This window comes from Patella vulgata, chromosome 5, assembly GCF_932274485.2.
Source record: "Patella vulgata chromosome 5, xgPatVulg1.2, whole genome shotgun sequence".
In the NCBI taxonomy this organism is placed as follows: domain Eukaryota; kingdom Metazoa; phylum Mollusca; class Gastropoda; family Patellidae; genus Patella; species Patella vulgata.
In genome coordinates, this window is record NC_065883.2 from 33,303,178 (window position 1) to 33,319,075 (window position 15,898).

General features: G+C 35.5%; 1 protein-coding gene across 1 annotated transcript; it reads left to right on the top strand.

Moving 5' to 3' along the window:
• Positions 1-2,050: 2,050 nt before the first annotated feature.
• On the top strand, positions 2,051-7,130 carry LOC126821680 (probable cardiolipin synthase (CMP-forming)). Its single transcript, XM_050550149.1, has 7 exons — positions 2,051-2,795; positions 3,793-3,930; positions 4,070-4,199; positions 5,773-5,858; positions 6,319-6,387; positions 6,577-6,668; positions 6,932-7,130. The coding sequence occupies exons 1-7, from the start codon at positions 2,454-2,456 to the stop codon at positions 7,017-7,019; spliced, it is 945 nt and encodes a 314-aa protein (XP_050406106.1). The 5' UTR covers positions 2,051-2,453; the 3' UTR covers positions 7,020-7,130.
• Positions 7,131-15,898: the final 8,768 nt, after the last annotated feature.

Genomic DNA, 15,898 nt, shown 5'->3' on the forward strand with positions numbered 1-15,898 from the left:
GAACAAGAGAACCAGAAATAGGAGCCAATGGGACAAAATCTCGAAATCTGCCCCTGTCAATCCGCCTGTTTTGCCAGAACATTTGTACAGTCTGACGCCTCACGACCCACGCACCAGCGGTACTACTAACTGGACAGTTCACTATAACCATAGGAATGGAAGAATGGTGCCATAATGGAATCTAGCGGCGCAGGCGCTAACAAATTTCAGATATGTAACTGACCTTTTGATTTTGGTGGACCGGGCCTGAAAAATTATAGACAATGGCATGACAAATGGGATCAAATTCTCCTTAACGAGAGGATAAGAAATGGAACAGAATCTTGGGGCAAGTCCGTCAATTTCGCCTGTTTTGTGAGAGTAGAAATAACAATTCTACAGTCTGTCGCCCCACTCACTAGTGGTACTACTAACTGGGCGATTCACTGTACCGGTAACTGTGAATATGATAGTGATGAGATTGTATAAGACAGGAGTTGAAGAATAATGACACAATAGAATTGAGCGCCGTAGGCGCGAAGAAACATTTAGATTATGTAACTGGGCTTTTAATTTTTGGGTACTGGGCCTGAGTGGACTTTGTCTCACGGGGGCGATTACTTGGTCTCTGAAATGCCATTTACTGGACTTTGGGATCTGGGGAAAGGTTTTGCAACATACTTACAACATGAGTAAAATACGTTTTAATTTCTACCGGGATTAAATATGCAACAAGTAAAAATTCTAAAGTACAATAGATCGTCTTAACATTTCATAATTTAAAGATTTTTTACGTATTTCTGAAACAAACTATGCTTACGACTTATAATGTTATTCGTATGACAATCAATAATATAATTTAAGTTATCAAAATCTTCGCACCAAGCCCTCTCAATTTCTTAGACCAACATAGGCTACTCATAACAGGGAAATTTTTTTTTTCAAACATGAAAAGTTGACTAGGTTATTTTATGCTATACCGTTGCAATTTAGGTGCACGCATTCACAGAAAATTGTCCCCTTCTATTTTAGCATTGTGTACCTCATTAAATCATTTAGTGTGAGACCGACTGCAGTGAGCACTTATTTTGAGACCGACTATGTGATGTAAGAAATTTAGGTGCACGTATATTAAGTATCTGAGGTTTTATTCCCTTCTATTCTGGTATTATTTGTTTGTCCCATTAATTCATTTCGTCAGTCGTAGATGCATAATTTTGAGACCGACTTCAGTGACTGCACTTATTTTGAGGCCGACTATTTTTGTCCCTGGGGGGATTATTTTTACTTAGACCAACTCACAACAGAATATAGGTAAAAAACAATTTTTCAAACATGATAAGTTGACATGGTAATTTTATAGTAAAGTTTTGGGCGAGTAGCTTGACGTATGCAATTTAGATGCACGGATTCAAGCAAATACATACAATTTGGGATTTTTCCTTTCCTGTATAAATTCAGTGAGCACTTATTTTGAGATCGACTGCACTTATTTTGTGACCGATTGCATCTATTTTGCGACCGACTATTTTTCTCCTTGGGAGATTTTTTTTTACTTAGACCATAGAACTAAATATTTAGTTCTGTGCTTAGACCAACTCACAACAGAATAAGGGTGAAAAAAACCCAACATTTTTTCAAACAAATGATAAGTTGACAAGGTTATTTTATTTTATGAGTATAGCGTGGCGTATACAATTTAGGTGCACGGATTCACGCAAATACATAAAATAATTTGGGATTTTCCTTCCATTTTGGCATTGTTTGTATTAATTCAGTGAGCATTTATTTTGAGATCGACTGCACTTATTTTGCGACCGACTGCCCATAGGAGAATACTACCGGTATAGACTGGAATAACCAGACGTCAAAGACTTAGCTACTTTAATCTCTACTCCGAAATGTTTTTTGGAATAATAGTTTTTTGTCATTGATATGCCCTCCAAAACATTACCCTTCGGAATAGTTTGAGCTGTAAATTACTTTTCATAAAATGTCAGTGATTCTTATTACAGAGATATAATGACAATATGGAAATAATTCCCGAATTCTCATAAGAAAGCTTAGAGGTTATTTCAAAATGGCAGCCTCCAGTGATTTTGGTGTTCAGGAAAATGACTTTCAAGACTTTTATCGCAATTAAATATTTCTAACGAAATACTATCGTCAAATACAGTGATGCCAACCTTTCAAGTGTGTGGCATGGTGTGCGCAATAAATATATTTTGACTTGTTATGTGTTTTGAATGTCATTGTGATGGAACTCCTCGCCGACAAATTAAAACTTTTTTAGAATATTTATATTAAGTATCGCGTACAAGATGACTAAATACACATAGTTGACATAGACTATAATTTTAAAATTGTTGCTGAAATTATTTGTTTTTTTTATATAAACTCATCCTTTTATTTTGCATTTTCTCGTAATATGCATTTTCATTAATATAATTTTTTTTTCTTTATTTTAAAATAAAATGGCTTGTTACAGTAGATGTATTTCATTATTTAAACACAGAATAGTGAAATATTCATTCTATTGCATACCAAACAGTTATTTAATAACAGCTGACAGAAAAATTTCAATGTTATGCATTGCTAAGTATAGATACCATCACCTGAGCAGAGTGACAATTCGTGCAAAACTGAGTAATGGTAATTTATGTCAAAAATCGCAATTATTGTGTGTGCCACTTATTGACAAAATCTTCCAAAATGTATTTTTCCCTGACCAGATGTCAAAACCATACACTGACAAAAGTTCATCAAGAATATCAGAAGAAAAGGATAAACATATGCAGGATCATAAATTGGAATATGTAAGCTTAAAGATTATTATTGGATTTTAGGTACCGGTAGATATTAATCAATTTTGTAAAATATGAAATACCATTTTGACAATTTTTGACAATACCAGTATAAATATCTACATGTAAAGTAGATCATCTTTTAGTTTAGATTCAAATGAATTAAACAGAGGCCCGTCCAAAAATTGTAGCAAAGATTACAAGTGGTGCTGGCTTTTGACCATATTCAGTTAATGGTCTCCAGAGGATGCCAAATGAATTTCCAATTCATATATTTAAATACTGAATGGAAATAAACCATTTTTAAATGCCCACATTTTCATGTGGATGTATATTGTCGTCGACCCTGTCCGTCCGTCCACAATTGTTTGTGGACACTCTACAGGTCACTATTTTTATCCGATTTCAACGAAACTTGAAATATAGGTTTATCTCCCTAAGATCTCGGTTCCTTTAGATATTGGCATGTATCGGACCATAACTTCATGGATTATGGCCCCTGATTGTACGAAAAATCACATTTTTAGTTTGTGGTACCTCTAGAGGTCACAATTATTATCTGATTTACAAAAATGTTCAAATATATCACCGTTACACCGAAATGATGGTTGAGTTCAAATTTCGTGAAAATCAGACAAAAACTGCCAGACAAGATGGCCGCCCCTCTACCCAAATAGTGTAATCATCTGGTATATCAAGGTTGTGGACCTTCTAGAGGTCACAATTTTGATCCGATTTTAATGAAACTTGAAATGCATGTTTATAACCCAAAGATCTTGGTTCCTCTACCTTCCTGAATTATGGCCCTTGATGTTACAAAAAATCGCTTTTTGTTTAGCTTGTTCTCTATCCATCTCTTGCAAAATGTGGGCGTATCCTGCCTGGCAGCCGCTGGTTAACTCGAGTAATATTCCTTTTAGAGATCTTTAGTGTATATTTCAAGGCATTTCTCAGTCCATCAGATGATGTGCAGAGATATTAATTACTTAATTTCCTTTTATTTTTCTAGAAAGAAAATATTATGACCATTCCTAATTTGTTAACTACAATGCGAATTATTTCTACTCCATTTCTTGGTTACATGGTGACAACTGGAGCATATGAATGGGGCTTAGGATTATTTGTTTTTGCTGGTTTCACTGATTTAGTAAGTATTATTAAAAACAAAGTTCTTTGTTTTGAAAATATGGAAATTATGTGCATCACTGATGCTTGCCTTTGCTAGAAATGTTTCTTTTATAATACATAATAATAATTTTGTATTTCTTTAATTATTTTTATTTTAGTTAGATGGATATGTTGCAAGGTCTTTCACAAACCAGAGAACAGCTTTAGGAACACAATTAGATCCTCTAGCTGATAAATTACTAGTCAGTGTGTTAACTATTACCCTTACTATAGTTAATCTTATACCTGGTAATATTGTTAACTTTTTATTGTCAAATATATTACTTATATACATTATACTACATCAGAATGCACTAAGTAGGATTATGATGTAAAGTTTCCATTTCTGCTCTTACTTCCCAAATGACAAACTTTAAATTTTATTTCTTAAAATTTTTGGACACTCAACAGATCACAATTTTTATCTGATTTTGACGAAACTTGAAATATAGGTCTATCTCACAAAGATCTTGGTTCCTTTTATATTGGCATGTATCGGATCATAACTTCATGAACTAAGCCTCTGATCATGTTTTTGGCTTGTGGACACTCTAGAGGTCACAATTTTCACCCGATTTGGATGAAACTTGAAATGCATGTTTAAAACCCAAAGATTTTTTTCCTTTCCATATTTGCGCATATCGGATCGCAACTTTCTGAATTATGGCCCCTGATTGTACGAAAAATCACGTTTTTAGCTTGTGGTCCCTCTAGAGGTCACAATTATTATCCGATTTGAAAAAAAACATTTCTATATATCACTGTTACACCGTAGTGTCAATTGAGTTTGAATTTCGTGAAAATCTGACCAAAACTAACGGACAAAATGTTCGCCGCTCCTACGCAAATTGTGTAAACATCTGGTATATCAGGTTGTGGACCCCCTGGAGTTCATAATTTTTATCTGATTTTGAAGAAACTTGAAATACATGTTTATAACCCAAAGATCTTGGTTCTTTTCGACATTCACGCATATTGGATCGTAACTTCCTGAATTATAGCCCCTGATTGTACGCTAAATCCATTTTTAGCTTGTGGTCCCTCTAGAGGTCACAATTATTATCTGATTTAATAAAAATGTTCGAATATATCACCGTTACACACTAATGATGGTTGAGTTTGAATTTTGTGAAAATCGGACCAAAACTGCCGGACAAAATGGTATATCAAGGTTGTGGACACTCTAGAGGCCACAATTTTTATCCGATTTTGATGAAACTTTAAATTTATGTTTATATCACAAAGATCTTGGTTCATTTTGATAATCGTGCATAACTTCTTGGATTATGGCCCCTGATTGTTCGAAAAATCACATTTTTAGCTAGTGGATTCTGTAGAGGTCACAATTTTTTATCCGATTTTAAAAAACGTTTAAATATATCAACATTCCACCATAATGAAGGCTGAATTCGAAATTTGGGAAAATCTAAATGAAACTGCCCGACAAAATGGCCGCTCCAGAGGTCACAATTTTTATCCAGTTTTGTTGAAACTTAAAATATATCTTTATATCCCACAGATCTCAGTCCCTTTTGATATTTTCTCATTTCAGGCCATAACTTTCTGGATTATGGCCCCTGATTGTACGAAAAATAGCTTTTGTTTTTAGCTTGTTCTCTATCCATCTCTTGCAAAATGTGGGCATATCTTGCCTGGCAACCGCTGGTTTTCCATGCTCTTGATAAAATCACTTACAATATTGTAAAGTGTTAAGGATTGAGCCCAAAATATATAAACTGTGGTTATGCTGTAATTTGCTACTTAAAAAAGTAACAACAATTTCTACATGTACCTTCATAATTGTTTATATTTCTTTTAATAGTATGGTTAACAGCATTAATAGTCAGTCGGGACATGGCGTTAATTGGTGCATCTTTTTATATACGATATATATCTTTATCTCCACCTGTAAGTAATTCTTTTCACTATTTGATTTGTTTTTCTGTTTACCTAATATTATGTGTAAAATTCTATTAAATACAAAATGTAATTTTTAAGTATTGGAGATGTTATCTTCCCATCCTCAAGATAAAATCTGTGTACTGCTCTCTGTTTAAATTATCTAGTTAAATTGTCTGTTTTATCAGGCTTACAGATTATAAATAGAATCTCTGTTTGATTTAATTTGGAAGCACTTGATTTAAAGTATACTGTCAATGAGAATAGGCTGTAATTTTTAAACAATATTGCATTGTTTCCAAGCAGACCAGTCCACAGGTTATCCTTAAATTAACAACAGTAATTTATCATGGTAGTATTACATCATAGCATATTGAAGTATTATTCATACCCTGTTACAAGAGGATGAAGTGATGTAAGCTTATTAAAATATAGAGCAATCTGTTTCCTTTTTTTTATTGCTGTAAAGAAAAGTTTCGCAAGATTTTTTAATTTGAATAAACCCTCAGCCAAGTTATATCCTTCAACATTAAGTAAGGTAAGCAAAATTTTACTAATGAAACTTGATAATTAAAAAATATAATTCCTGAGTATCGCCTAAAGTGTTATTGTTATTGATATTAATGAATCTATTTTGACATTAATAATTTACAGTGTCCATGTAAACATTTTTGTATTAATTCATTCACCATAATACTGAAAGTCTTCTGTTTTCAAACTGTTACAGGCCAATACAGCCTTACAATTATCATTGGTGGCTTTAACCTTGGCAGCACCTGTATTTAACTATATAGACCACCCAGCCTTACAAACACTTTGGTAATATATTGTTTCATTATGAAGAGTAATACATGTACAGTATGTATGTATGTAATGTATGTATGGAGTACTATTAAAGAACCAAAATTCTTGTTACAGTTGAAATTGAATTAAGTGAATGTACAAAGGGCAAATGTATTTTCCTAGAATTGAACACATAATAATGATGAAATAAAATATTTACACTATGTTAATCTTAAAAAGACTGTAGCACTGTTGGATCTGTCAGAGTGGCATTTAATTTCCTTTTGTTTTTACTTCAGGTATATTACTGCGGTCACAACTTTTTGGTCTGGTTGGGATTATTGGAAAAATGGATGGAATTATGTGAAAATACTTAAGAAAAAATAGAACAGAAATATTGTATAATTATATATTTTATATTAATATAAACTAATAAAACATAGGAGTGTTTAATGGTGGGAATTTATCATTATCATAGCACTCTTAACTCTTTTTTTATGGCTAATTTTTTCTGATTTTTCTCATATACAGGCTGAGTGCCTTACTTCTTTAAATCTATCCGTCGACAGATGGAAATAGCAATAAGAGGAAATCGTAGCGGCACTGTCCAAGCAAAATTTCCCTCACCACTTGCGAGGCGCAGTGGCTCAGGGATTTGGGTGCTGGTTAGCTAACCAGGAGATCTCGGGTTTGATCCTTGTGTTGACTTCGAAAGTTCCACAAAATTTCCAGTGTGGTTTCCCCTTCATCATTGTGCCTGAAGTAGACATCAATTAGATGGGGTGAAAGTCCAAGGTCCAGTGTACATATTGGCATGCACTAAAAAGAACCCATGATAGTTAGAATTTTAAATAAGAGTAGACCATAGTACCACTGTCTGGGCAAGATTTCTCTCATAGCATGTCTTTATTAGCCCAGTTGGTGTAGAAAAATAGAATGTTAAACCTCATTTCATTTCCCTCATAGCTTATGTCAGACTTCATTAGTACAGTTGGTGCCCCCCCCCCCCCAATAATTTTAGAAAATAAAAAAAAGTATTTGTGATACGTTTCGGTATTCAATACCATCTACGGTGAATAAATCCCACATCCCCACTCAGTCATAAACTTGCATGTTGTAGAAATTTTCTTGGCGAGGTCCCCAATAGACTCGCTACTTTGGCGCTCACAAGTGGAATTCGTTGAGGTTCGTAAGTTCGTTCGTTTGACATTTTGTTCTCTAGTCGGATAAACTAGTGATCAGGCGACGGGCGGTATCTGGTCAGATCTATTTATCTCGACGATCGGTGCCTGACAGAAGACTGTAAGACAGCATTTCCGGCAGTCTATTTTTCAAAATTTTCTGGGGGAGGACTCCCTACTTTGACGCTCTTGGGTGGGCTTTGTCGTGATTCGCAAGTCCGTTCGTTTGACACTTTACCTCATTGATCAGTGTCTGAAATACTGCCAGTCTGCATTTCCGGCAACCTGTTTTTCAAAAATTTCTGGGGGAGGCCCTCTACCCCTAGTTAAAGCTCATGCCTTTTCCCCCTTAACCTTGGACTTTGCCCCAGCTTTGCCCCTCCAATCACCGACGGCTGGCACCGCCACTGATCCCTAATAATACAGTTAGACAACTTTAAACTACTTAATAGTCTACGAACATCCAACTGCCAGTATTAAACTCTTTTTAATGTATTATGTAACTGATACATATTTAGGGTTATTATAAAAACACAGTTTTCCTAGCTAGCTCTATCAACATGGGTTGATTTTTAGTCTGAGATTTTGTAGTTACAAAATGGAGTTATGTCCCTTCAATTAATTATCTTCAAAAATTGTCAACCGTTGATTTACTTTAATGGCGGTGTGGCAATTTAGTACTATCTAGGCCAACTCTAGGTCTGATTAGTTAGGTGTGGCTTTGGTGAATATGAATACTAGATAATAGATCCTATAGACGATCTATATTTTTGTACTAAGTCAACTTTCGTATCGACTCAGACATGAAAGATTTTCAGGACACCTCGTAAATCATGGGTAGACTCGGATTTCCTATTTGCTCTACAAATTTGAATTTATTTTTATTTCTCATCCAATCAAATGACCGTAACCGTTTTTTTATGTATTGTGATCAAATCACAGTTTCGAATTCGGTAGAAATATTCACAATCACATACATGTAGGTCTATAATTTTAACCCATAATAGCTAGGTTTTAGACTCTGTGCAGCGTTATGCTCGTACAGTGAATATCGCTCGGATTCTTCTCCTCGTTTTAGGCCTTATCTCATAGCATACAATATTCGCTTAATCCCAACTGTAGAAATGCCTAATTATTATGAGAACCTAAAATTAAATTATGAGAGCTGAGATCAATTTTAGTCAATATCCAGCTCATTCGACCCTTGAGTATTCCAAATGTTACTATGCATCCCTATTCCCTATCCTGTAAACTTGGTTTCAAAATGTTACCTCTTTCAGAAGTTATCGGCTAAAAAAGTAATTACTGTATAGTTTGTATACGCGTATGCTACTCTATCTACAATACTGTGCCCACGTCCTGTCATATTCGAGGCTACAATTGATACACTATTTGAGGCTTTGCGCAAGTAAAAGTGGGCCACTGAAAACTTAATCTTACCTAACCGAACAGTTTTTCTGTATTTTCGAGTGACGTGAGTGATTCTGGTTCAGCGGTCATTTTAAAATGAACAGAAATTTCGCATAGAAGTTGGGTTTAATCAAATCATATAATTATGCGGTAAGGTTTCATCTTTATTTCGATGGGAATTGGTTTATTACATGTTAGGCTATGTGCAGTACAGTCTGGGGTCAGTTTAATTGGATATTAAGGGAGTTATAGGCCAGTAACCAAAACTTGTCCAAAGGAAGGCCTTAGGACGATCCACTACTGTGGCTGGAGTAAGACGGAAGACATTAGTAGTGGGACCATTTCTAATGCTACGCTAGCAGCGCCTGAAAATAAATGGCCAACTTTTAAACACAAAACGAAAGAATAGCTGAAATTATCCCTTTATTTGATTTGTTGAAACTGCCATTTCTCAGTAAACACTATTTTCACCAAATAAAAATTTCACACTCGCCGCTGTAGCTCATATCTTATTAATTACGAAGGCTTGCTAAAAACGTTGATCTGTCTGGTGAGTTTGTTATTATTAGCGACAATCGGAGGATATCAATCCTTGCATGTATTGGGAAAAGGATATCACGGCTGCTGTGTCAGGGCCTTCTAAGCCACATATCATTACCAGGGAACCACAATGGCTCGTTAAATAGAAGGCCCCGGGTTCCATTCAACGTAATTTTCCAGCACGGTCAAGGGTGCAGGACGAAGGGTCCAAGAGACATCAAAGGTATAAAACATGATTAAATACTTTGAACATAAAAATGACCTACAGCGGTAAGATTAAGAATCATCCTGTATACACTGCCCAAGACGCGGCAACATCAAGGGTTCGGAGAGAGAGAGAGAGAGAGGTGGGGTTTAACGTCCACTTGACAAAAACTAGGTCGTTTCGGGACTAACATGGTTCTTTTTTGTTTTTATTTCAATAATTCGCTTGTGCGTAGGGGTCCTTGGGGTTGGACAGGCGACCGTACTCCTTGTCACGTACAAGCGGTAAATCAAAACCACGCCAATTGACTCAATAATCGACCTGATGGCCTAACGCGCACGCACGTACAAGCAGTACCCCCCTCCCCCGCGACGAGAAACAGTCACACAATTTCGAGACATTGTCTTATCTTCACAGATCAGAGTTCCTTTTGTTTCTTACGCAAATTTATTTATGGGGTCATAGCGACGGGGCCTCAAGAAAATAAGTATTTTACTATCGTATTTTACGTTTCGGGACTAACATGGTTCTTTTTTGTTTTCATTTCAATAATTCGATTGCGCGTAGGGGTCCTTGGGGTTGGACAGGCGATCGCACTCCTTGTCACGTACAAGCGGGAAATCGAAACCACGCCATTTGACTCAGTAACCGACCTGACGACCTAACGCGCACGCACGTACAAACAGTAACGATTTTCGTCCCCGTTTAAGTTGGAACACCTACAGAACAGGATTACTGACGATCGGATTGTTCATTGGATTGTGCGGAAGAATCGCAATTCTGTTAGCAAGTAAACTAAATCTAAATTTCGATCTTAGTAGTAGGAGGAAACCAGAGAAAACCAACGAGGTTGGACAGGCAATTCGACTATTACAAGATGGGTTTCGAAACCACGCAACTTGACTCATTGACAGACCTTGTGATATAAAGCGCGCACAATTAGCCCATTCGACCAAGATGGGTTTCGAAACCACGCAACTTGACTCATTGACAGACCTTGTGATATAAAGCGCGCACAATTAGCCCATTCGACCATCCAGCCCCTCCTGTTCACAAATGATGGGCGGGGAAAACGGAAATAATAGAAGACATAATTTAAAATTGATTGGGATTGTTCAATGGGATTTGGAACATAAGAAAGAGCCCTAACAAAAGCGCGTCTGGTGTTAATATTATCTAAAACGGCTTCAATTTCCTGTACACAATATAAAGTTCAGGAATAAATCAATACCCATTACCTTATATTAGCACTTCTCGTGTGAAATATTTCAATATAATCTTTCTGATATATAGAAATAAGATAACCATACCAAAGCCTAACCCGTCCTGAATACAAGACATATCAATGTGAGTTGGATCAATTCCCATTTAATATCTTGATTAAAAAGAATTGATCATTTGGTGCGTTAAATTGTAACAAAAACAACCCTATTTCACAGCAATCGTGCGGAAATTCGCGACGATCAGAGGTTGGGGTGGGCGAACCGGATACATTGATTGTCTCGTAACGTCGTATCAAGCTTAACAGGCAATTTTTCAATTCTTGGAAAATGTTCATCACAAGGTCATAGTCCCGACCAATAACTAATTTGTTCAAGTTATTAAATTAGTCTTGATAGCCAATTGATGCTCAAATCCCGCTTTTCATAACTTTCCGTGGCCAAAGGGATAAACGGTTCTGTCGGATGCGTTCAATTGTTGTTCGGCTGGTGCTAATCAGATCAACGCTAAGTTGCTTTCAAAAGGGTCGCGCCATATCAATATTTCAATTCTACAAGAATATCAATTAATTTATTGGCTTCTTATAAAAATGTAGCAATCCAGGCAGTAATTGATTATTTTATTTGATTTTATTTTCTAAGTTTTGGGTCAGATTTTGTCTGATCTTAACGTTAACTCGTCTAATACATATTGACTGATTTCACCATTTGTCTTCGGTTCAATATTTGAAATGGCAAATGGCTGTGTTGCAAATTCTGTTTCCCAAAGACAAGGCTGGCATGGATGTTTATATAATAAGTCATTTAAATAAATAAAAAGATATATTAAATGAACGGGGAAAATAGAAATAGGTGAATATAGATTTAGTTTTTAAGTAATGGAATAATTAGTGTCTCCATATCCACCAAGCAGTAAATAATTAAGCCATTTGAAGTGCCACGGTCACCCAGTGAGTAAAGGACTGACTCACGAACCAGGGGTTCATGGATTCGATACCGGTGTAGTAAATGTAGGCCTATTTGGTATGTCATTTGTGTTAGATAGATATACGCCAAGATGACGCTAGACTCCGCTAGAGACCATGTATCTTTCAAAAATGTTCGAGCCAGGCGGAGAGACCAGCCTCACCCTTAGGGCCCTGTCGCGTGCCCTGTTTGTGACTATCTTACATTGATGCTGCATTCTCCATGTACAGGGGGCTGGCAAGGAAAGTGTTATGAATAAGAGACATTGTGGTGTAAATAAAATTGAAAAGTTCACTTTAATTCACCTCCCTAGCATTACACACGTGGCAATAAGAAAAGACCGTATGTGTTAGTCTCCGGCTATAATTGGATGTACATGTACTGGTAATTATTAAGATTTTTAACACAACTTGTACAAAATATTCTAAACTACAAAGGAAATGTTACACGAATTTGACAAAAGAGAAGAAGAAAATGTTACTTGAATTTGTCAAAATAGATGAGAACATTGAGAACTGATATGGTAAACTGTCAGACGGAGGGTGGGACCGTTGTCAATATTTCACGAAATGTTCATCCCCCATGCGTAACCGGGAGTTTAGTTTTTAATCAATTTGCAAACCTCAGCAGATTCCAGTACCCTACATAATCTAGCCACGGTTGTATGACGAAGTCCGCCATTGGAACTATTTCAAGTTCTCGGATTACCAACGGCGTTGCCCATGACGACGCCTTTGGGGAATGTTTTATCATACAAATATTTCAAAGTCTGAAGCTGTTTTTCTTTCAAGTTTATCCGATTTTCTTCAAACAAGGGAAACTTTGCACTAAAAATTCTACACACGCTTCGAACGACGCAATTTTGATAAAAAGCGGCAACTTTTCCTAATAAATAAACCGGTGCCGCATCGCAATTGTATAGGCATAGGTAAATACCACTTACCGTCATACAGCCGAGGCTAGGTGTAAAGTAACGGAATCTGTCGAGGTTTGCCGAGTGGTTTCTAATGTGGTTGGTTATCCAGTATCTTTGGCCAAGTCAAGTAATATAGTGCATTAATATAATGACAACGAATTAGAATGAGGAGAAAAATTTTACAGTAAAAAAAAAATGAAGAGTTGAACTGACATGCAATCATATGGATTTTTTGAAATGACATTCTTGAATTAATTTCATGGGGGGTCAACATCTTGTTTTAGGACTAGTTACCTCCCTTAGACTTTGTTTATGATAATGTAAAAGACCGGATAATCTAGCTAATGGTCTATTATTCTCAAATGTTGACAACGCATCTAGACTAATATTCGTAGAATATTTTTGTTCTGGATGATAGAGACTAAGTCAAACGAGGAACCAGTTAGATAACGGACGTTAAGTTAAATTATCCCAAAATCTGTTAGTTTTATATTTCGCATGTTTTTCCACTTCACATTTCTTAACAGGCCACGTTCAGTAATGCGCAGATTATATGATTGGTCGACAATTGATCAAACTACCAAACAAAACCCGCGAGACAGAAAATTTCGCCAATCGTTTGAAAGGCACTGATTATCTAGCCAGTTGATAGCCCGTTAATCAGCATCACTGGTGCTGTAATGTAATTTTCTTAAAATGTCATTAGATGTTAATGAAGTGACCAAGCGCATACACTGAGCGAAATTAATATACATGTAGTTTAAATGAACGATTTTTTTTGTGTTTTTCAACAATTTAAATATTTCCTCGGTGATTTATCTTTTTCATAAATTGCTCATAATATACAACTGTTCATTAATGTATTGGAGGTTGGAAGACGGTCAGTAATTAGAGCCTAATGTCAGGTATTTAACGGTTTATCAGTTAATACTTTATCACTTTATCATTAAAACTTGTAAGTTAACTCATTACCAGTTTTATCACGGTTAATATCTTAACTACACAACATTCAATTAACCTATTTGAAATGTGTCAAATGTATAGGCTATATTCTGTAGTGGTGAGGAGAGAATCCATAGGGTAGCTCCTTGAGGGTATTATTTTACCTATCCACGGGGAGGCTGGATCGGGCAGTGCGTTATTTGCTGGTAATTCAAACTTTAAAATGTATCAAATTTTCACGTGTTGTTTTTAAAACTTTAAACCAGCTATGGTACATTGTATTATTCGTCTCTGTGTTTTAAATTTACCTTCATTTCAGCCTCATTGTCTGTATACTGTGTGATTTATTACAGAGAAGAATATAATATGGCGCAAAATAAAGATCTAATCAGTTATGGTTGAGACACACGCAGTAACATAAAATACATTTTTTTAATTTGATAATATTTACTTTTTTAAGAGGTTATTCATATTATTTTATGGAGATATTCATGAAGATATGCATAGTTTACAAGAATATCAATATTCATCATGACTTTCAATCCGCGTTATTTTGCTCACTAATAACAGAAAAAATAGTCCGCATGTAGTTTGCAAAATATTTTAATCTTTTGCACACTACAGTTAAAACTGATTATAAAGGGGTTTGTCTGTTATACCTGTAATTTTTATATACTTTCCAATAACTATTTTCAGGTAGGCCTATACGGTATCGATTCATTGACATTTAAACACAAATCGTTAAGTTTACTATTGACCAAGCAATACAAAATCATCATATTAATGTTTACCATCATAATCAAACGTATTGTTTTGAAAAAAAAAACACAACAAAAAAAACCCCAACAAACAAAAACAAAAACCCCAAAAAACAAAAACAAAAAAAACCAATCATAATATATATTAATTAATAATCTAAACAAAAAAAACCCAACAAACAAACAAAAAAAAAAACCCAACTAAAATTGATATCCTAATCATAATATACATTAATTAATAATCTAAATTAGTTCAGCATACATTCGAATAGGCTAATATAGGCTAATTATATCTTCCAACTCTGGAATGTTCCTTAAAAAAAAGAGAAGAATATTTATTCAATATTAATTTCTAGTAATATTATCCTGGGAAGAAGTATGAGATACATCAGTTTTTGTACAGGGTACAGGGGGGAATAACATGGTCAAAATATTTGGAAGTATTGAACGCAAGCGCGTCAAATAAACATCACCCAAATTAGATTACGTTTATTAACGTTAATTTCGAGAGTGCCAGTCGATATGCCTACTTGCTGGTTGTGTTTCATAACAAATTAGTAGATTGAGGCGAGCTAAATCTCTCCCAACACCTGGTCGGCTTAGCTTTAATACCCGCCAAACAAATACTTCTCTTGCTATGTACAGCAACTTTCTACTATCTAATGTTACTTAAATGAATCCAGATTTCAGTTTCCAGTTATCTTCACCCAATACAAATCTATATAAGATTATTGCTGAATATATGTGAAAATATATCCGCGAATAACTAAGGTTTCAAAATGTACAAACTGAACTGTTAATATTAAAGATGCGGAGTCAGGCGTGTTAAGACTAACTGAAACAAACGGCCAACTTGCAAGTAGAGTTGTCTGGCAGTTGTACCACGATATATTTAGGTCTGGATTAAATGTGGGTGCTTTCCGAAATCATTTTCAACGAATCTGGATTTTAAAACATATTGGGGTTCTCCACTTGGCACATGTATTCGGTAGTTGTGTTTTTCAGACTACAAATTTTTACCGCAGGTAACCCGGTTCAGCAACCACTCCCAGTGTTTGGCACATTTGACTAATTTCCTCAATTTGGACCCCGCACTAGAAAGGGGCCCCGCAGCTGAACAATATAAAA

Bases quoted from the DNA above. Each gene is read 5' to 3' on its own strand.
- LOC126821680 (XM_050550149.1), top strand. From the start codon at position 2,454: ATGGCTTGTTACAGTAGATGTATTTCATTATTTAAACACAGAATAGTG. The intron at 2,796-3,792 runs GTAAGCTTAAAG...TTATTTTTCTAG, and splicing joins AGGATCATAAATTGGAATAT to AAAGAAAATATTATGACCAT. The intron at 6,388-6,576 runs GTAAGCAAAATT...AAACTGTTACAG, and splicing joins ATCCTTCAACATTAAGTAAG to GCCAATACAGCCTTACAATT.